Below are 22,363 nucleotides of genomic sequence, written 5' to 3'. Positions count from 1 at the left end.
AGTCATTGCAATTATATGTTCTTCGGTTCCTTTGTTCATCGATGCATGCTATAGCAAGATTTTCATTCAAGGGACTTGTGAAAAGTGCCAAGTGATGTTCCTCCTGCATATCATTCAAAGCCAAACAATAAAAACAATCCATCAAATATATTGCATGGAGAAACAAAAAAGTAGAAAGGGATGTGATTGTACAAGAAACAAACGAGTAACCAATACTTTACCTTTAAAGAAAAAGACTCGTTTCATCAATATCATCACCAATATCATCGCAAGCCTCATCGTCCTCTGTAATATCGACCTCTGAGTCGCTCCAAATATCACCTTCTGCACGTCGCCAATCTTGGACACATACCAAGGCTTGCACTGTCTTAGGCTTTAAAGAGCTAGGAGACGGGGATATGGTCTTACTTCCAATGCTAAATGCAGACTCATAAGCCACTCACAGGGATAGTTAACAATCACGTGCTAGAACAGAGAAGACCGGGTATCTAATAGCACATTGATGTCAATACTCCAAGACATTCAACTCTGAATCCATACCAAGGCCTTCTTCTTCCAACTACAAGTCAAGTTGAGACCTTCTTGTCAAACTTCTAGCATTTCTCCCTATGAAACTATGGTAATCTCTAAATATATTATCATCATCTGTGATAAACTTGGAGGCGGAGGACTAACAATTAATGATCCCGATGACTCCTTGTACTCATTAAATAATTTGTTTAGAGTATCCAAGACACGATCAACCTTTCTTTGCGCCTCTTCAATCCCATACAATTTGGTAAAACTATACTCTACAAACTTGACTTTAAACCTTGGGTTGAGAATAGTCGCACAAGACAAGTAAATGTTATATTATTCCCAATATAATGCAGCACAGTCCCTCGCGAGGGCAAACTTATCATACATCGGGTTTACCATTTCTCTTAAAAAATCTTGAGAACTCGTACTTGCTTCAAGTAAGCGGAGATGAATCATGCAAGCCCCTCTAAAGTACAAGTTTGATGTAGGATTATTGACACTAGAAAACATGCATGTCACATCATAAAAAACCTTCAAAAACTTGTGTATTACACTCAACTTATTCCACTCTGATTCAGAAGGTACAAGACTCATAAACGAATAATTTTTTGACCTTAATTGCATAAACACATCTTTGTAATAAAAAACATTATCAAGCATCTTGTATGTTGAATTCCAGCGAACTTCCATGTCTAAACTCAATTTTCTCTTAACATCTAAATGAAAATTCTTTTGGGCAGTTTCATACAATTTCTCGCTCCTTTTGGCAGATTTATGAATTAACCTCATAAGTGTTCTAATCTTATCCAAAATATTTTTTATGCAATCCAAACCAGCTTTCAATATTAGATGTACTATATGAGCGCAACACCTAATAGCTAGAAAAGCACCATCACCAACAAAAGACCCTTTCTCATAAAGACGACCACATAACTTTACATAACATTTTGTCGTTGTAGGTGGCATTGTCAACCGTAAATGTAAGGATATTCTCTTTATGACCATTGGACCAAAAACTAAAAAAATCTCATTTGTAATACTTTCACCATCATAAAAAGGATTTAAAGCCCTAAATATCGAAATTCTTTTTTTCAATTTCCAGTGAGAATCAACAAAATGGGCAGTGATATGATACAAATATAGTGTTGCCAAGAATGTGAAGAACTCCAACAATCAATAGTAAAACAAATTTTGAGACCAAAAAGAATTAGTTTTTTTTATTTATTTTTTTAATACTTTTTTTTGGAGTTACATCACTTTTTCATCAGATTTACATCACTTATTCATAAGAGTTATAGCGCGTAAAATTCATTCTCATTTCTCAGGTAAATATGCTTTCTCATATGAACTCACTTCTATATATATATATATATATATATTATATATATATAATATATATATATATCCTCAACGCCTATCTATTTTCCTTGGCATGCAGGGATGATCCTCCCACATTAACACACACTTGAGCTGCAACTTCAAATAATTGAGCTTGTTGAACGTCTTGATTGCACAAAATATCGAACACTTGATTGTATTTGAATTCATACATGGAGAATGCTCCACAATGCGTATGGAAAGGGGAAATCTACATATACAATAATTAACTATGTGAGACATATAACATCTTATTGATTAGAAGAAACACGAACAAATTTCATAGTTAGATACCAATGTTTTGTAACAATTCCAATCGTTCACAGGTGGTGATTGGATATCCATCATAATATCATAGTAATTGTCGGTGTTGAATATGACTTTTGCCATCTCAGAAAATATACACTCAACATGTGCGCGACGTGATAATTCATCCACCAACTTTTTTTGAGTCTTTTTTGTCGAGGAGACCGTTCATGCGCTGCTAAAACCTATATATACAATTATAAAGAAACAAAAAAAAATTATATAATTCACTCATTTGTTATCATTATGTTCTAACATGAACTAACGGAATATCATTGCATGAGTTTAGAACTTTAATATCGCATCGAAAAAGCCAATTGCAGATGCCTCATGCCGCCTACGAACATTCATAGGAGGATCAATTGGCTCATCAAGTTAGTGTGGTTTTATGCTTGTAAGGCCAAAGTTGTAATCGAGAATAAAGTATAGTGCAAGGAACTCTATATCCATATCAAGATTACTATACTTCATTGCATGAGATGGAGTGATTCTTTTTTGCACCTAATTTTAATTAATACACAATTATATGCGTGAAAAGTTAGTTATAATTAAAAATTCAAATTACGTACATTATTTGTTAATAAATGATTCATTTAAATATTTAAGATTTTGTATGCACGTGATGCGTGCGAAAATATGTAGAAAATTAATTTTTTTAGGAGATGTAGAAAATTAAATTAATTGTTAATTATATTTAATAAATTAGGGATATATGAATTGTTGATGGTTTTCTTTTTGTAATGTGTTTTTTTTACTTTTTAAATTAATTAGGTAGTTTTCTTTTTTATTTTTTAATTTTTTATTTTTTAATTAAAGTAAGTAGGTAGAATAGAGATGTTATGAGGCTAAAATGGGGTTTCTAATATTTTGGTGTCCTACCCCTCTTCTCATATAAAATAGAGATAAGTACTAATTAAATTAGTTATCTCTTCATATTGTCATGCCCAAATTTATGAGATTTTGGAGGCATAAGGGCGAACCTACCTATTACGGCCCTAACTAGATCCAACTTTTTTGAATGTTTGATTTTTGGTCCAGACCGAAAAAATATTTGTTCTGCATTTTTTGAAATTTTGATTTTCAGTCCGAAATCGCGAATGATTTTCTTTTTTGGCTTTTACATCATTTCTATAGAAAATTTAATTTTACAATATTTTCATGCATTTTTTATGGATATTATATCAAAAAATTATTACTATATTAATAATAGCTATATTTTTTTATATATTAGAGATAATGGAGAGGTGAGAGATATATAGATTTGGTGTATAAGAGAAGATGAAGGCAGTGGCAGACTCATCTGAGTATACAGGTACCAAATTGAAAGTATCATCATCTCTCAATTGTTAGAGATTCAGACTTGAGATTGTCAGAGTAAGCAGACTCCTTATGGAGTGAAATTGACTTTGGATGTTGATCGTTGACTTTGTTGAAAAGTATCTAAATCAAAATTCATCAAATGTATAGAGCCTAACTCGTTTACAGTTGCAAAGATATGTCGATAGCAATCCAAATTGGTGATGATCCCTCTACTGAAAAGAGTTTTATCATACTCTTTCTTCCCACCTAACATGGAGATGTATCTATCTTTGCATTTGTCAGACATGTATAGATGTGATGTTGTACATATATAATTAGCATTAACATATGATTTACTATCATAATTTTAGTTTCAAACTATATATAAAATACTTTACAAAGTAAATGTAATTCCAAGAAAAGCATATGCAAGTTTGTTTGTTCAATTCTCTCCAAGATTCAATGTCCATGGCTGAATACATTGGCTACAGCTGTATCCCCAGTTTTTTTTTAAAAAAAACCAGCTTAAAAAAATTAAAATAAAAATATGTGTTGGGATTGCGACAGGGTCAAGGCGTGAGATTTCATTCAATCATTCCCCTATTTCTCCTCTCTCTCCTCTCTATTCTCATTCTTTTTTCACGCTATAATAATGTAATATAATATAATATAATATAATATAATATAATATAATATAATATAATATAATATAATTAATATAATATAATATAATATAATATAATATAATATAATATAATATAATATAATATAATATAATATAATATAATATAATATAATATAATATAATATAATATAATATAATCCCTTCGTCCCAATTTATTTGCTACATTTTGCCGTTTAGGTGTGTCCCAATTTATTTGCTACATTTGCAACTATTTTCATAAATAGTACATAGGTCCCACACTTTATTTACAAATTTGTCATCACTCCTCCTTGGTTTTTGTAAATATTTCCATATATAGTACATATGTCCCACAATTTATCTATTTGCTTTTTTGTTAATTCTTGTTATGGCAATGGTCCCCACTCCCTCCTTGGTCTTTGTGATAAAGCAAATGTAGCAAATAAATTGGGACAGAGGGAGTAATATAATATGACATGACATAAGATGACATGAGATAACATAAGATAATATAATATAACATAATACTCCCTCCGTCCCTTAATAGAGTGCCCATTTCTTTTTTGGTATGCAAAGGTAAAGAAAGCCCTTAAAAAAAATTCTAATATATAAGAAAAACAATAGTCATGTGGGGTCTTGTTTGATTCGTCTCATTACATACACTAAGAAAATCAAACTTTTATAATTTTTACTAATATGAAATTCAAGATATTAATGATACAAAACATGCATTGGCAAACGTGCATTGGAGAAACGGGCACTCTATTTAGGGACAGAGGGAGTATAATATGATATGATATGATATGATATAATACTCCCTCCGTTTCCTAAAAAAATTGTCCAATAAGGAATAAAGTGAAAGAGAGAAGATATTTTGGAAACGCACTTAAACGGAAAGTGGAAAGATCTTTAGGAAACGGAGGGAGTATAACATAACATAATATAATACAATACTATATATATAATACAATACAATATAATATAATATAATATTTCACCCGTTTAGAAATAGTTGCACCATTTCTATTTTGTACACTATTCACATCTTACACTTAGATTGTCTATGGTGATTTATATTTTAGGAAAAACATAGTCATGTGGGTTGTTAGATTTGTCTCGATGTAAATTTTTTTAAAATAAACTTCTTATAATTTTTACTTATTGATAATTAAAGATATTAATGATTGAAATCATACATCGACATGCGTGAAAGTTAGAAATGGTGCAACTATTTCTAAACGGAGGAAGTATAATATAATATAATAATAGTTTTTAATAATATAAATATGTTTTCGTCTCTTTGCGTAATGACGACGACAAACTTTATTTCTTGAGGAAGCATTGTGCACTTTCAAATGATTATGTCTATATGTCAGAGGTGCTTATGGATGATAATAATATGTTTTATGACTGAGATGGTTGCGAAAGATAATCTAGTTAAAATTGTGTGACTTTATGGTGCATTTAAGTTAGAACTTTTAGTTATTTTATGTTTATGATGATTTTATATGTGGAAGCTATTATGGAACTTTTAGTTATTATCGTATTTTACATGTGGAACTTATTGTGGAACTTTTAATTATTATTATATTTTATATGTTTGTCTAAATCAAATTGCATTAAATGTATATCTGCCTATGTAGAATGGATGAAGATTTGGTGCAACAAAGTTTGACGCGTATAGCATTGCATGAGTTTGGGAGATTGACAAGCCAAGTTGAACTGACGCCTTTGCATTCGGGGGAGAATCGTGGCATCATTTCATACATGGGATTTTGATTGTTGACAGATCATCGTAACTTGTGAAAAGAACAACTTCGGCTAGGTAGAGAAATATTTGTAAGTCTTGCTAATATGTTTAGAACACAACAACTTCTAGTAAATGCCTATTCATGTTGATGCCTCCTTCTCCTTCCCTCAAGAACCAGTGGGTGTTGGGGGAAGCCTTAAAACACGTGATGGGAATTGGGTAGCGAGGTTTCAAAAGAAAATGTCACCAGTAATGCCAAAATCGCCAAAATACTTGCAATAGTTGAAGGGCTACTCGTGGCTCATTGACATCAATGTCTCCATATTGTATTATGCTCCGATTGCCAGGATATCGTTATGATACTTAATAAAGATTTGATTCAAAACGATGCATACACAAATGTCTTGAGTTTGTGCAGACAGGAATTCAGAGATGTGAGGTTCGTGTTCGTGAAGTATGATGATAATTGCTTAGCAGATGCTTTGGCAAAGACCCCTAGGACTATTGATGTTGATTGTAATGGTGTTAAGGACTTGGATCTTCCCCCTCCCTTTTGTAATGACATTATGGTTTCCGATTGTAATGGGTGTTTTAGACCCGAACTGGGTTGATTATTAATAGTATGCATGCCTTTTTCACCAAAAAAATATTGAGGAAAAAACCTTGGATCCATAAAAGCAGAAGGCAAAGCAAAATGGAGAATGTTTTCCTAAAATGGTGTTCAATAATAAAGTAGTCCTCTATTCGATTTTCAATTAAAACTTAAAAGTAAATCCACAATTCAATGTTTCAACAAAACATACTTCCACATTTTGGTGCTCATGTTAGTTTTGGATGTTGATAGACTTTACAAATTCATATGCCAATTTTACCCATATTCAAAACAGAAAAATAGAGGTCGTTTAGTTCACCTCAAATTGCACTGGAATTTGAATTTCTTGGGAAGTACAAAATATAGGCCTCATTTGGTTCACATGGGAAGTAATTTCCCATGGGAATTTACATTTCATGGGAAATTCTTTCCCTTGTTAATTTCCTAGGAATTAGATAAAATTGTTTGGTTGACACCATAGGAAATTGCATTTCCTATCTAGGAAATTACTCACCAAGAGGGGGCTTGGTGAGTGATTTTCCATGTTTCATGGGAAATTATATTTCCCTTGGAATTTGTATTTCCTATGCTTCTCCCGTTTTCCTCCAACCAAACACAACATCCATAATGTATTTCCTAGAAATTTGTATTTCCAAAGGGAAATAGCTTCCAACCAAACAACACCTAGTAGTTGTTTGGTATGCAGGAAATAGGAAATTCATGGAAAATGGAATTTCCAAGGAAATGAAAATTCTTATGAAGTGTAGGAAATTAATCACCAACCCCCTCTCCCTTGGTGATTAGAAATTCCTATGCTCAACCAAACACCCAAAGCCACTTCCTAGGAAATAGACAAGAAAATTTACTTTCTATGAAATAGACCTTCCATGAAAATTAAGTTCCAACAGTAACCAAACGAGTCCATATATAATTTTACATAAAAGGCTATATGTTAATATGTTATGGTACCAACTAGCTTGGTGTATAAATTAGCGTTCATTTGTCAAATGGAAGGCTACATTGGTATGCCATTTGTAATTAATAATAATGTCTCCATATAGCACCATATAATAGGCACGAGTAAGCACTAGCAGAAATAACTTAAGATTGTAATTTCAAGTATATTCTAGTTTTGTCTATAAGAAAGAACTTCACTTGCATGTAGCTACGAGACTCTCAATCTCCACCATATCTCATCATTTTCATGGAGAACAATAATTCTTCATCAGTCATCATACAATATTAAAACATTGTATTTTTCATTGAATTTCAAAAATAAAATACTTTTAGATACAATATTTCTTTGACTTGCCTAGCTACGAGATTTTTCATGCAAAGGTTTCTTAATACTTCCTCCGTTTTTTATTAGATGTTACACTTTTCAAATCACGGACTCTTAGGTAATTTTTGGAGTGGAGAGAGAGAGAATGAAAAACAAAAGGGCCACATGTGAGCATGTGATAGGAGAGAGATAGAGAGAAGTTATTACCCAAAATAAAAGTGTAACATCTAATTTAAAATTTCCTAAAATAGAAAGTGTAACATCTAAAAAAACGGAGGAAGTATGTAAAAATGATCAAAGAGAGACCCCTATATAGCTATATAGTCCAGTAGTAAACATTTTTGTTCTTTTCTGGTTTGTATGATTTGTGAAAAAGGTACGCTAATATTCTGCCAAGTCTTGTTGGTAGACTTGAGGCGAACTGACTCCATCATCGAGATTAAACAAAACAAGCATGTCAAAATTTTACATAAATGATCAAATACTGTAGAATGGAAACTAACTAGTGTAGTCAAATGTGCTTCTCCCCTCAATTTGTCCGTTTCAATATACAATACTAGATTTTTTTGCACGCGATGCGTGCTTGAATTTTTTCGAAACAGAAACTTGATTTTCTTCGGCATAAGAGTCAAAATTCGAACATTAGACATACGAAGTATAATTATTGTTTTTAGTTGCAAAATTTGATTGGTTTAGTTTATGTCACTTAAGTCTCTCACCATTCTTTTTGTCTTTTTTTTTTTACTTTTCAAAGTTAAATTCTATGAACAAAATAGAAACTTTATTGAATTTATTTATGATTTCTAATATTATAATTTTTTAGTTGAATTTTGAATTAAGTACAGTACTTCATAAATTGTAAAGAAAGTGGACACTTTGATTTCAAGTCAATTTTTTCATAGGTTTTAGTTTGTAAGTGAATTTTTAGGTTTTTGTAAAGTTTCCTCATTTTAGTAATTTGCATAACGTAAATTATACAATTTTATGATTTTAGTTGACTTGTGAGTGATTGTTATAATTATATTTTTGGTATTTTTGTTTGAAGCACTTTTGTTTCGTAAGTGAATTTATAATTTAGAATGAGAAGGGGGCAAAATAGGCATTTCAAAAGAGGACACCATTGCTCCCCCCTTCCCTTATATAATAGAGATCATTGTGTTATACTCTTTCCATTTCATTTTAATCTACACATTTTAACATTTTACACTATTCACAAATTACATATTGACCTTCGTTTGTGATTTATACGTGAATAAAAACATGGTCATGTGGGATCTTGTTAGATTCGTCTTAGTATGTATTTTATTAATATGTACATTTTATAACTTTTACAAATACAAAACTAAAGATATATGTCCTCAAAGTTATGCATTGACATGTGTGAAAAGTGTAAGTATGTAGATTAAAATGAAACGGAAGGAGTAATGTACAACTAAAATTATTGAATGATATTGTAAAAGTTGTGATACTCAAATTTAGTTTGTCAATTTGATAATTCACGCAAGATGCAACCTTCCCTAAAAACTTTTCAACTGCATAATAGAGTGTCTTCTAATCATCTAATTTCACCCAAAAAAATTCTAAAATTCTATGATTAAATTCTTTTTCTTAAACATATTTTTCGTAGTTACCAAATTTCCCATAATAGTACTTCATTCGTTCCAATTCGTTCTTTTATATAGAATACTCCCTCCATCTCATAATACTCTTGACACTATTATCAAGACACGTAGTTTTGGATGATAAGTTGTTGGAGTTACTACCTCCGTTTACTAAAGATCTTCCTTGTTACTGTTACTACATATACCAATGAGAATTAATTTATGTGGGGTGTGGGGTGGGTAAAGTAGGAGAGAGAAAGGGATTAAGATAAATAAACAAATAAAAAGAGGTTAAAGTACGAGAGAGAAAGGAAGTAAAATTATAATGTAATGATGGACCATATGATAGGGACATGAGAGGGTAAAAAGGAAAAAAAATAAGTTTCCAAATAAGGAATGAAGTAAAAGAGGGAAGATTTTTTGGAAACACACTTAAACGGAAAGAGGGAAGATCTTTAGGAAACGAAGGGAGTAGTAGTTAGTAAAAGTATTATTATTTTATTTGAGGAGAGAGAATTTAGGCCATGGTTAGAGTTGATAGGTAATAAGACTGATATTATTTTATTTGGAGGGGAGAGAGCGTGGGCCCAATAGTTAAAGGTTAAAATGATTAAAAAAATATTACTGAGTCATATTCGAAAATATAAGTGTAAAGAGTATTATAGGATAGATAAAAAAGGAAAATGTAAAAAGTATTAGGAGACGAAGGGAATATATATGAAGAAATCAAGGTAAATGCACTTTTTGCATTATCTTTCTTAGATTTTAGAACTTTGAGTCTTTGCTCTTACTTTTGCAACCTATGTCTTACTTTTTGATTGGTCTCTATCTTACTTTTCGTTATTTAGATAATGTAATACTCTCTATAGGAAGAACTTTTTGGAACATCCCAATGAATAAAGCAGTTTGAGACTTCAAATAAACAAAAGCAGGAAGAACAAATAGAAACAGAGAATGGAACATAAATGATTATTAGGGGTGTTAATGAGGCAATGAGGTTGACGCGTGACTGGCTCGCAAACTATTTGAGTTCAGTTTGAAAGTTTTTAGAGCTAAGCAGAAAAGAAGTTTCACCCGAGAAGTTCATGAACAGGCTTGGATATATTTTTAACTATATTATTTTCCATATTATTGAATTTACTTAAGAAGTTATAAATAAATTATGCACTAATACTTCTGAAAAATTGACATGAAGTATGTTGTAGCCTAAAAAATCAACGGCTCTGGTACTGACACGTGGCCTCATCTGAGCCCTACATGTGGCATATATGCAGGGGAATAAAAGTACAAAAGGGCCTGAAGGTGACAGGCCTAAAAGTACGTTTCTCTGAAAGCGTACTAAAAAGACCTTCTTCTGGCCCCAAAATTGTACTTAGGCCCAGTAAGCATGATTTACACCTTTATATGAAAGTGAGGTGTACTGACCAATTAACAGCTGCCACGTGTCCCAAACTTTGATTAGCCAATCAGATGCTCCCAAATTAGGGTGACATCAAGGCACAGCAGTCATTTCAAACAGTATAAATAGTCCTTGATTTCAGGGTGAAAGGTACTTTTGAGCATAGTACTGTTACTCTGTCATAAATTCTTCTCTCTCTCTCTCTACTTTCTCTCTCTAAAAGTTCCTTTACATCCTGATATCTGACTTAAGCATCGGAGGGGGAAATACCACCCAAACCTCCAGGGTGTGTCCCTTTTTGCAGGTTGCTGGTCAGGAGTTTGCTTCGGGATTTGAACCAATCATTGTTGCACAAGTCTCCAATTCTAAGAACCCATCTTTGGGAGTTGTGATATTAATTGCTAGTTTTACATAGCATAACATTTGGCGCCGTCTGTGGGGAGACGCAACAATGACGGACTGTCACTCTTCGAATGTGGCAAGGAACAGAAGTTTTAGAGTTCAGGTGGATGATACCGTTGATGACGAAGGCCACCTCGAGGCAGGGATCAGGGCCATGCTGCCGTTCACCTCGAGGGTAGGACTGTAACTCCAGTCATCCAAGAAAATCTTGACCGTCCAGTGACTGCTGGTCATTTGGAAAATGTATTGAATGACTTCCAGGCCAGGATGGCCGCTGTTATGGAAGAGCAGATTAAGAACAACATGCTATTTTTTCAGATGAGTCCGAGAGAAGAGGCAGCTGCGCCACTTAAAGGGCGATCCCAAGAGGGTCGTCCAGGACCTAGTCGGCCACCTCGGCCAGAATTGACTAAGCCGCCTTCCAAAGGAAAGCAGCCAGCAGTCAGTGATTCTAGGAGGAAGATGGACTGGAACTGGTGGTCCGTCCAGCAGATAATATCCCTCCTACTGGTCACATGATGGAGACTGATGCCGGGAGTACTTGGAGGCCAAGAGGGCGGCAGCAGCAGCGTTCGCCTCTGGCTCCACGCCATATATGAAGGATCCGTCCTTAAGGCTCCCGTCCAGAACAGTGGTGCGAAGCCGTGGTCCATCGTTTCCAGCCCAGGCAAGAGAAGACAGTTTTGCAGCCTATGGTGTACAGGCGTCAAGCCTTAGCGAACACCTCATCTAATCCGGTTTTAAAAGAGTACCGTCAGGAGCACATACCCATGAGGGCAGGTGGCGGCACTCCAGATCAATTGGCCCACTCCTTTCTCGGTCAGGATCATGGAGTCCCCTCCTTTCCCAAAGGTTAAGCTCCCAACCATTGAACCTTTTGACGGAACTACTGATCCGGACGATCACCTATCAGCTTACAAGCATCAGATGTATGTCCAAGGGGTGGACGATGCTACTTGGTGTAAGAATTTCCCAGCTACTTTAAGGAGTAGCGCAAAAATGGTTCAACAACTTGCCGCCTAATTCAGTGAATAATTTTACTGAACTTAGTATTCTATTCACCAGTCACTTTGTGGCTAATCGGCAAGAACAAAAAACAAGCATGCACCTGGGAAAGTCATCCAAGGTCCTAAGGAGCCTTGAGAGGTTATGTGAAGAGTTTAACCTAGAGGCGTTGCAGATCCAAGATCTGAATGCGGGTGTGGCATTTGACGCCTTCATCAGAGGTCTAAGACCAGGAAGTTTTAAGTTTGATTTGGTGAAGAAGAAAATCACTACTTTGACGGAAGCATTGAGGGAGGCTGAAGCATTCATTCATGCCACAGAGGTCTGTGCTGAAGCAAAACAGCCAGAAGTGAAGAAAGTTGAAGAAGCTGTTCAGCCAAAAAAGAATCCGCCCAAGAAGGCTGAGACTTGGGCAATGACTTCTATGACCACTTCGTCCAAGAGAAGCAGGCGGTCAGAGCCGGCGGCCTCAGTTGAGCCAATAGAGTTCAACAAAGATCAATATTCCATTTTGATGGAAATAAAAGATCAGCATGAGCTAAAGGCGCCGGCCGAGATGAAGACGCCTTACCGTAACAGAGACAAGAGCAAGTATTGTCACTTTCACAAAGATTGTGGCATGAAACCAATGAATGCAAGCATTGAAGCGAGCACTAGAAGAGTTGGCTCGAAAAGGAAAGATGAACAATTACCTACCCTCGTCAGGAAGGAAGTTTCAAAAAAGGGATAACCGTCAAGGAAGAAAGAATGGACGGAGATAGCACGGATGATGATGTAGTGATGGTCATCTCAGGAGGATTTGCAGCTGGAGGTCCGACAAATCGCGGCCACAAAAACTATTTGAGGGAACTCAGCCAGGTTATGCTCACCAACCAGGCCGAGTCTGATCCTTTTCCAAAAATAGTGGTCAGCGAGTTGGACCGGGGAATTTAGGACGCCCCATGACGATCCGCTGGTTGTGGAAATGAAGATTGCCAACCTAAGGGTTAGGCGAATTTTGATTGATACTGGAAGCTCAACTGATATCATCAGTGCTGATTGTTTGTCTCGTTTAAAGTTTGACAAAAACGATTTGATGCCGGTCAATCATCCTATAATTGGTTTTGGCGGGGTCATACACCCTATGGGAACCGTCACCTTGCCCGTCAGAGTTGGAGAAAAAGATGCGGCCAGGACGCTTTTTGTGAAATTTTTGGTAGTACGAGACTTGACAGCTTATAATGTCATTCTCGGACGACCTACCTTAAATCACATCAAGGCCGTCATTGTGACCCATTTAATGCTGATGAAGTTTGAATGTGATGGTGGGAAGATTGGATCTCTTTATATGGACCAGCAAGCTGCCCGAGAATGCTATCTCACCACCCTCAAACCATCATCTTGGAAAGAAAAAGCAGAGTGTCCAAGGCACAAGGAGGTGATTCGGCCAAAAAGTTAAAGGCCAGATTGTGAGCTTAAAGGAAATTGAGAAGGTTCAGGAGTCGCCTCTTCCTGAAAGCAATCCGTCCATGCTTTTGCCTAGCAAGAAGAGAAATGTTTGGCTATTAAGGAAGAAAAGCATTCATCTGAGATAATGGCTATAATGAGTCTGGGACTAGAACGTCCAGACCTGTGGAAAGTCCAGTAGAGATTTGCTTGAATCCAGAGCGTCCGGAAAGGACATTGAAAATTGGATCATTTTGAGATAGAAATTCAGGACGCCTTAGTTGCGTTGCTGCGAGAATTTGAAGATGTGTTTGCCTATGCTGTAGAAGAGATGCCTGGGATAGACCCTGAAGTGGCCGTCCATAAGCTCAACATTGAGCCGGGGCAAAAGCCTATTCGGCAGAAGAAGAGACATCTGGGGCCGGCCAGAAATAAGGCCGTTGATGAGGAAGTTCAAAAGCTGCTAAATCTAAATTCATCCGGGAAACATACTACCCAGATTGGGTAGCAAATGTTGTGATGGTTCCAAAGCCGAATGGCACTTGGAGATGTGTGTTGATTATACAGATTGAACAAGGCCTGTCCTAAGGACAGCTTCCCGTTGCCAAAAATAGATCGTCTGGTTGATTCTACGGCCGGCCATGCCCTGCTGAGCTTTATGGATGCCTACTCTGGCTTCCATCAGATTCCTATGTGGCCGGATGATCAAGATAAGACTTCCTTCTTACTGAGAAAGGGCTGTATGGATGGCTCAGGATGCCTTTCGGCCTAAGAAATGCTCCGGCTACATTTCAGAGGCTCATTAATACAGTATTTCAGCCGCAGCTCGGCCGAAATATGGAAGCTTATATGACGACATGATCGTCAAGAGTAAAGAGGAGAAAGATCATCTGGACGATCTGAGGGAAACCTTCCTCACCTTGAGAAAATTCAAGTTGAAGCTTAATCCGCAAAAATGTGTGTTCGGCGTAGTTGCTGGGAAATTTCTGGGATTTTTGGTTGATCAGAGAGGGATTGAGGCAAATCCCGACAAAATTCAGGCTATTATGAATATGTCTTCGCCGTCCAAAGTCAAAGAAGTTCAGAGGTTGACGGGCTGTTTGGCTGCTCTTGGACGGTTTCTCTCAAAATCAGGAACAAATGTCACCATTTCTTTGCTACTATCAAAAAAATGCCAAGTTTGATGGTCGGAAGAAGCTAGGCGCTTCAGCAAGTCAAAGACATCTTCGGCAGCTGCCTAGGTTGATCAGTCCGGCCGAAGGTGAAAATGTTGTATACCTGGCTGTATCACCCTTCGCAGTCAGTGCAGTCCTCTTGGCTGAAAGAGACGCGGTGCAAATACCCGTCTATTTTGTGAGCCATGTGCTGAAAGATGCTGAGAACAGATATTCCTCCATCGAGAAATTCGGCCTGGCCTTGTTGATGGCTAGCCGGAAGTTAAGACCTTACTTCTTAGCTCACAGCATCCTTGTATATACAGATCAGCCACTTAGGCAAGTGTTGCATAAGATGGATGCCTCTGGCCGAATGTTAAAATGGGCTGTTGAGCTGAATATGTTTGATTTAACATTTGAGCCTAGAAAGGCAATCAAGGGCCAAGCTTTGGCTGATTTTATCGTAGAGCTTACTCGGCCTATGATAGAAAGCGTCCAGGACCCAGCAGCAGGAAGGCGTCATTGGACCCTTATGGTGGATGGATCCTCTACTGCTAACGGCTGTGGGGCAGGAATCATTTTTCAATCTCCAGAAGGGGATAAGTTTGAATATGCTATGAAGTTCAAATTCCAGGCGTCCAATAATGAAGCTGAGTATGAAGCTCTTTTAGCCGGCATAAAAATGTGCAAAGCGGCTGGGGCCTTGGAAATTGAAGCTAAAACTGACTCTTTGCTGGTTGTTAGTCAAGTTAATGGTGCCCAGATCAGAAAACCATCAAGCTGATGCCCTCTCTAAACTGGCCAGCTCGGCTGAAGGAGATGTTCCTAGAACAGTCTTTTGGGAGGTGAAGGCGGCCAAGAGCATTGAGGCCGGAGAAGTACTGTTTCTCAGCCGAGATGATGAGTGGATGCGTCCAGTCATTGAGTTCAAGAAAACCGGCCGTCTGCCTCTTGATCCCATTGAGGCCAAGTATGTGAAAGCAAGGGACAAGTGGTTTGAATTGTGGAATGAGACTCTATACAAAAAATCCTATAATCGGCCTCTTCTCAAGTGCATCAGCCGAAAGGAAGGTCTGGACGTTTTGAAGGAGTTGCATGAGGGAGCTTGTGCTTCTCACATTGGAGGAAGAGCTTTGGCAGAAAGGGCTCTCAGGACGGGCTACTTTTGGCCGTCCTTAAAAGAAGATGCACTCCTCTATGCCAAGAAGTGTGATAGTTGCCAAAAGCATGGTAATATCCATCAAAAGCCGTCCAATTACTTGACGCCCATTCTCTTTCCTCTTCCCTTTGCTAAATGGGGGATGGACATTCTTGGGCCTTTTCCTATTGCTGCCGGCCAGAAGAAATTTGTAATAGTAGCTGTAGACTACTTTACACAATGGGTTGAAGCTGAAGCATTAGGGGGCATTACCACCAATGATGTCAAAGGGTTCATCTGGAAGAACTTGATTACGAGGTTTGGCATGCCCCAGTCGATCGTCTTTGATAATGGGCCGCAATTCGAAACACCCAAGCTTCGTCAATGGTTGGCTGATCAAGGAATCAAAGCTCACTTTGCAGCAGTAGCTCATCCACAGGCTAATGGGCAAGTGGAGGCTTTTAACAAGATTCTTTCGGCCGGAATTAAAAAGAAGTTGGACAATGCTAAGGGGCTTTGGGTCGAAGAATTGCAGCTGGTCTTATGGTCAATAAGGACAACGGCCAAGAACTCCACCGGCGAGACTCCTTTTATGATGGTTTATGGCTCTGAGGCCGTCCTCCCTATTGAAGTTGAAGAGCCCACCTTAAGAGTAATGATGTACTCAGAAGATGCCAACTGGGCAGCTCTTAGGACGGCTTTGGACTTAGTTCCTGAAGTCAGGGGCAATGCTCTGCTGAGGATGCAACTATATAAGTTAAGAATGGCAAGAGATTTCAACAAAAGAGTTGCAAGGCGTCCATTAAAGATGGGAGATCTCGTCCTAAGAAAAATGGAAGCGGTCGGCCGAGCCAAAGAGTTAGGCAAGCTTACTCCTAACTGGGAAGGACCCTATAAGATAGTCGAAGTCGTTCAGAATGGTACCTTTCGTCTTGAAGGATTGGACGGACGTCCTATTCCTAGGACGTGGAATTCTGACACTTTGAAGAAATACTTTGTTTAGAGCACCCAGCTAAATTGTAATCTTTTCCTAATGCATTACAATGAAAAAGTAGAATGTAGACATGTACCTTGACTATCCGTCAAGCAAACTTCATATAATACAATTCTACTTCTCTATGACTTTGTTTTAATTGTTTGCTTAAGTTACATACTAACGTCAAAAGCTAACTAATTTTACAAAACAAAAAGACAATGCACCTTTCATTAGGAGTTCGGCTGAACATGTTATCATTCTTAAACGGATAAAACATGTCAGATTTGGCCGGTTGTTTACTTAAAGAGTTAAACATCTCCTGAACAAGGTCGGCTGGAAATAAGACGCCTTAGTAAAGGTATCTTACTGTCCGTCCAAAAGCCACAAAACTTCGAAATAACAACCTTAGTAAAGGAACAAGTTATTTCATGATTTCACAGAGATGGACGAGTTTTTTCAAAGAATCAGTTCGTCCAACTATCATTCAGACGAATTGCTCTCCAAAGAGGCAGCCCGTCAGAATATTAGCTTGGACGAGTTGCTTCTGGCATAAATCGCTTGTCCTAGTTGTTTAAAAATTATCTTCTTAACTCCTTCTTGAACAGGAAAAAGTTATAAAAACTCTTCGTCCAAGAAGGGAGGCATATAGGGGCATAATTTATAAATTAACTAAGTCTTTGTCCAAGGACGAACGGAACCCAGGCTCTGGCCGAGCAAACTTCTATACTTGGAAATTTAAAAATTAAAAGTTTGCTTGAGCATCTGGTTATGAACGTCCAGAAAAGAGCTACTGGGTCAGATCAGAATGATTGACGAGATACTTATTTACTTGGCTTTAATAATAGTAATAGATGAAATCGGCCAAAAGAGTTAATTAGACCAGCCAAATATTATGATGAGTTGTTTTTGCACTGGTAATAGATATGAGGTTGTAAGACAATGCGTCAAAAACAGTAAAGCATAGAACAAGGGGGATTGAAAAAGATAGCTTCTCATAAATATAAAAAGATGATTACAACCTAAATTCATCTAAGTACAAAAAGAGAAAAAGTTACAAGTGGCTCACGGCCAAGATACAACAAAAGAACTAGGCGGCAGGAGGATCATTGTCCTCTTCGTCCTGGCCTCTGCATCGGCCTCTCCCTCTTCATCCTCAGAGGATTCTTCAAAGACGGGAGGTTCTGCTCCAGTTATGGTGGCCTTATGCAAGGCTTCTTGGAATTCCAGCCGACGAGCATATCTGGGGATATCCTCCTCCTCGGCCATCATCTCAAAAGCCTTCACCGCCCATTCTTTTGAGGTATCTATGACGTCGTTCATAGCCTCTTTGGCGCCAGCAACGGTCTCTGCAACCTCAGTACGAAGGGCTTGGTTTTTGACCTTCAGGACGAGGTTCTCCTTGAAGAAATCAGCAGCCATAGTCATGACTGAATTCCTCTCGTCCGTCAGAACACGTTCCAATGAGGCCCGTTCGTCTAACATCTCCGTCAACCGCAGAAGGTAGACTTTGATCTGAGACTCCAGCTCGGCCGATCGTTTTTCCAGCGCAATCTTGGTCTGCTGATGCAGCACCTCTTGCTGGGCCATAACAAACTGGGCATGATCAGCGGCCCCCGTCACGTCCTGGACGAGCTTCTTGTTTTCTTTTCTGAGCTCCTTCGCCCAGTCTTCTGTTATCATGCTGCGAGCAAAGAGCTGAAAAAGGAAGGAGGATATAAGAGTCAGGCCGAATGTTAGAAAATTGATAAATATCTTAACTTTGGAAATAGAGCGTCCAAAGGAAAGCTTACCTCTGCAGCCAGCTGAGACATGTAGCCAACATGCCCTGAAGAGGCTCCCCTTAAACCCTTTATGTAAGGTTCAGGGAAGCATTTGAAGAGCTCCAGCTTGAGCTTCTCCCTTTTGGCCGGGCTCATCCTCGTAAAGGCGGCCGAGGCTTCGTCATCAGAGAGGACGGGAGAGCCGGCTGGAGCCTCCTCAGCTTTGCCCTTTCCCTTATCTGAAAGAGGTGACGGGTCAGTACATTTGATGGGTATTACGACCGTCTGACGGTTGGAGGGACTCATTGGCCGTCCGCCAACGCGCAAGGTCCTAACAAAGTTTGAGTAATAGGACTCACCAGAAGAAAGGGAAGCCGTCTTATAAGCTTCCGGCATCTGTGTTACCAACTTGGCAACCGGCCCGGAAAAAGCTGACCCGTCCACGGAAGTGTCCGGCTTCAGCTCGAAGACATCCAGTTGAGCAAGGGCCTCTGGTTGCTCAGTCGGCTCGGCTGCAGAATAGGGGATCAGGCTCCTCTCTTCAGTAGCCTCACCGGCCGGAGGAGAATCCTCGGCCGGGATGTTGATTACCATCTTTGGAGGGGGCCGAGCAGGTTTCTTCTTTTTGGCTGTGAAGCCTTTGGATTTTTTGGGAGGAGGTACCTCACCGGCTGGGGCCGACCTCTTCTTTGAGGCCGCCTTTTCCGCCAACGCTTTGGACGTTGGGGCGTTTTTCTAACAAAAATGCAAGTTAAGACTCGTTCTGAGGATATATTTTTATACACAGGATGAGAGCGCGAGGCTGAAGCAAAGCGTCCAAAATCATGCAAGACGGTTTCCTTTTCAAAGAGTCAAAACGTCCAAGGTGGATCTTGGACGACTTGCTCTTTCCAGAGGAAAGGCGTCCAAATATCACGCAAGACGGTTTCCTTTTCAAAGAGTCAAAACGTCCAAGGTGGATCTTGACGACTTGCTCTTTCCAGAGGCAAGGCGTCCAAATATCACGCAAGACGGTTTCCTCTTCAAAGAGGCAAAACGTCAAAGGTGGATCTTGGACGACTTGCTCTTTCCAGAGGCAAGGCGTCCAAAAATCATGCAAGACGATTTCCTCTTCAACGAGGCAAAACGTCCAAGGTGGATCTTGGACGACTTGCTCTTTCCAGAGGCAAGGCGTCCAATATCAAGCAAGACGGTTCCTCTTCAAGAGGCAAAACGTCAAAGGTGGATCTTGGACGACTTGCTCTTTCCAGAGGAAGGCGTCAAATACAGCAAGACGGTTTCCTCTTCAAAGAGGCAAACGTCAAGGTGGATCTTGACGACTTGCTCTTTCCAAAGGCAAGGCGTCAAAAATCACCAAGACGGTTTGCCCTACGAAGAGCAACGTCCAAAGATACCTAAGACGGTTTGCGCTTTGAAGAGGCAAAACGTCCTGAGTCAGTAAGGACGGTTTGCCCTCCATGAAAGTAGGACGTCAAAAAAAAAATAAAAAAAATTCATATGTACCAGTGTGTCCGCTCTCTTTTCAGCGTCGGACTTGCTGAATCCTTCCATAAGGAGTCTGTAAACTTGGACGCACTCATGTCGCCTGTCCAAGATCTTCGCAACCTTGCTTGGCTGAATCTGCATAAGAAGAATGTCAATTTTCTGAACACAGGACGAAGAAGTTTTTTCCTTGAACTTTGGAAGATATACCTCTATCAGCGGCCGGCCTAGCCCAGCCGCGACCAAGAAGTCGTCACTATAGAACATCTCCTTGAAAGGGATCCAGTTGGACGGACCTCTAAAGGAGACGTCATTGATAGAATACTCGGAGGTTTTAAAGTATTCCACCAGCTCTTCAGCCGAGCTGTCCTCCAGCTCCAGAAAGGACGCGGTTCGCCCAGTATTGGTGGCGCCCCGGCTGGCATAGACGGTAACGTCTGCCACGGCTTCGTTTGGAGCTTGGACGAATAAAATTCGGCTTTCCAAGCATGCATTTTGGACGTCTTGTCCCAAGACGTCATAAAGCCTTGCCTATTGCAAACTGCTCACCCAAGCCCATTAACAGTTTTGGGAACTTTGGAGACATAGTGTATTTGGGAGAAGGCGCCATGGATGCTGGACGCCCTTAAGCTCGCAGAGGCTATGAAGGTTAGAATGTTTTGCCAGGAATTTGGGGCAAGTTGGTTGAGCCTATGTTAAATAATAAAGGATTCTGTAATAAAGGGATGAAGAGGAAAGCTAGTCCGGCATCTAAAGCTAGACGGTAAACAGCAAAATGGCCAGCAGGAGCACTAAGTACGTGTCCTCCCGGCCAGGAAGAACAAACGGTACCCCGGCGGTATAGCTGAAGAAAGATGGTCTAAATGGCGACCTACTCGTCCTAGCCAACCAGACTCGGCCAGAATATATCTAGGGTCAGACAATGGGCCCAGACGCCTCCTAATCTCGGAAGAGGTGGTTGATGGATCGTCTGAGCCACTGCCAGCAGCAGAAGAGCTCTCGGCCTCATTTGATTCATCAGAGGCCGTTTTTGGGTTTGACGGGTTAGGCCCTGGAGAGCCAAGTCTTTCGGGCTCCTCCTGGTCATGTTCAGGAGAAGGAGTTTGGTTAGTAGGACGAGTACTTTGGGTTTCTCGTTCTTCTTCGGCAGGAATTCGGGCAGTTGATTCCTCTCTTTCTGAGCTAGAGGCCGGCATGGTAACCCCTCTTCTGATACGAGCCGTCTGCTTGACAGCGCAGATTACCCTGCACAGGTAAAGACTGGGTCGTCTGACTTTGCCGTCCATGGCTAAAGAAAAGAATGCATGTCCGGCCGAGATAGGACCAACTCTAGAAGATGCCGGAGAAGTTAGGCCCTCTGTTCTAGGGTTAGCACCAACCCTTGAGCGGCCGGAATAGTTCGAGGAAGAGGACGAATCCTTTTCTTAAAAAATGCTTGAAAATACAAAAGAAGGATGATGAGGAATACCTGTAAGGAAAAGTTCGGACGGACGTCAGAGATGACTTAAAGTCGGACGAGCAAAACAACAATTGCAAGAGCTTGGACGGGAGTTGTTCTTCTCTCTAAAAAGTTCAGTAAAAATTTGCAGATCTCTCTCTTAGAAAATTTCTCAGCAATGTTAAAATGATTCCAGGAGCGACTAAGGCACATATTTATAGAGGGGTGAAAATGACCTCTCATCCGGTAAAAGTAACCGTTGTTCATAGGAGTTGACCTGTGGAGACCGGCAAAATGGCGCCTCTTTTTTGAAATAAGGAAGGGCAGTTTCAGGTCGGTTAAAAGAGGAAGATTAACCGTCTTGGCGCCCAAAAGATAATAACTCCCTCTTTTAAGGGGCAAATGTTGTAGCCTAAAAAATCAACGGCTCTGGTACTGACACGTGGCCTCATCTGAGCCCTACATGTGGCATATATGCAGGGGAATAAAAGTACAAAGGGCCTGAAGGTGACAGGCCTAAAAGTACGTTTCTCTGAAAGCGTACTAAAAAGACCTTCTTGGCCCCAAAAATTGTACTTAGGCCCAGTAAGATGCATGTTACACCTTTATATGAAAGTGAGGTGTACTGACCAATTAACAGCTGCCACGTGTCCCAAAACTTTGATTAGCCAATCAGATGCTCCCAAATTAGGGTGACATCAAGGCACAACAGTCATTTCAAACAGTATAAATAGTCCTTGATTTCAGGGTGAAAGGTACATCTTTGGAGGGCATAGTACTGTTACTCTGTCATAAATTCTTCTATCTCTCTCTCT

General features: G+C 39.2%; 1 protein-coding gene across 1 annotated transcript; it reads right to left on the bottom strand.

Moving 5' to 3' along the window:
* Positions 1 to 223: 223 nt before the first annotated feature.
* On the bottom strand, positions 224 to 21,306 carry LOC130590290 (uncharacterized). The gene is made up of 5 exons (XM_057392360.1): positions 20,986 to 21,306; positions 20,132 to 20,248; positions 18,659 to 19,363; positions 14,879 to 14,946; positions 224 to 416 (listed from the first exon to the last, which is right to left on the bottom strand). The coding sequence occupies exons 1-5, from the start codon at positions 21,304 to 21,306 to the stop codon at positions 224 to 226; spliced, it is 1,404 nt and encodes a 467-aa protein (XP_057248343.1).
* Positions 21,307 to 22,363: the final 1,057 nt, after the last annotated feature.

Source organism: Beta vulgaris, chromosome 1, assembly GCF_026745355.1.
Source record: "Beta vulgaris subsp. vulgaris cultivar EL10 chromosome 1, EL10.2, whole genome shotgun sequence".
Lineage (NCBI taxonomy): Eukaryota > Viridiplantae > Streptophyta > Magnoliopsida > Caryophyllales > Amaranthaceae > Beta > Beta vulgaris.
The sequence above is the reverse complement of the archived record's forward strand: the minus strand, read 5'-3'. Positions and strand labels throughout refer to the sequence as shown.

Bases quoted from the DNA above. Each gene is read 5' to 3' on its own strand.
- LOC130590290 (XM_057392360.1), bottom strand. From the start codon at position 21,306: ATGCCGGCCTCTAGCTCAGAAAGAGAGGAATCAACTGCCCGAATTCCT. The intron at 19,364-20,131 runs GTACATATGAAT...CATTTTTGTTAG, and splicing joins AAAAGAGAGCGGACACACTG to AAAAACGCCCCAACGTCCAA. The intron at 417-14,878 runs GTATACAACATT...GTCTGCATTTAG, and splicing joins GCGAAGGGTGATACAGCCAG to CATTGGAAGTAAGACCATAT.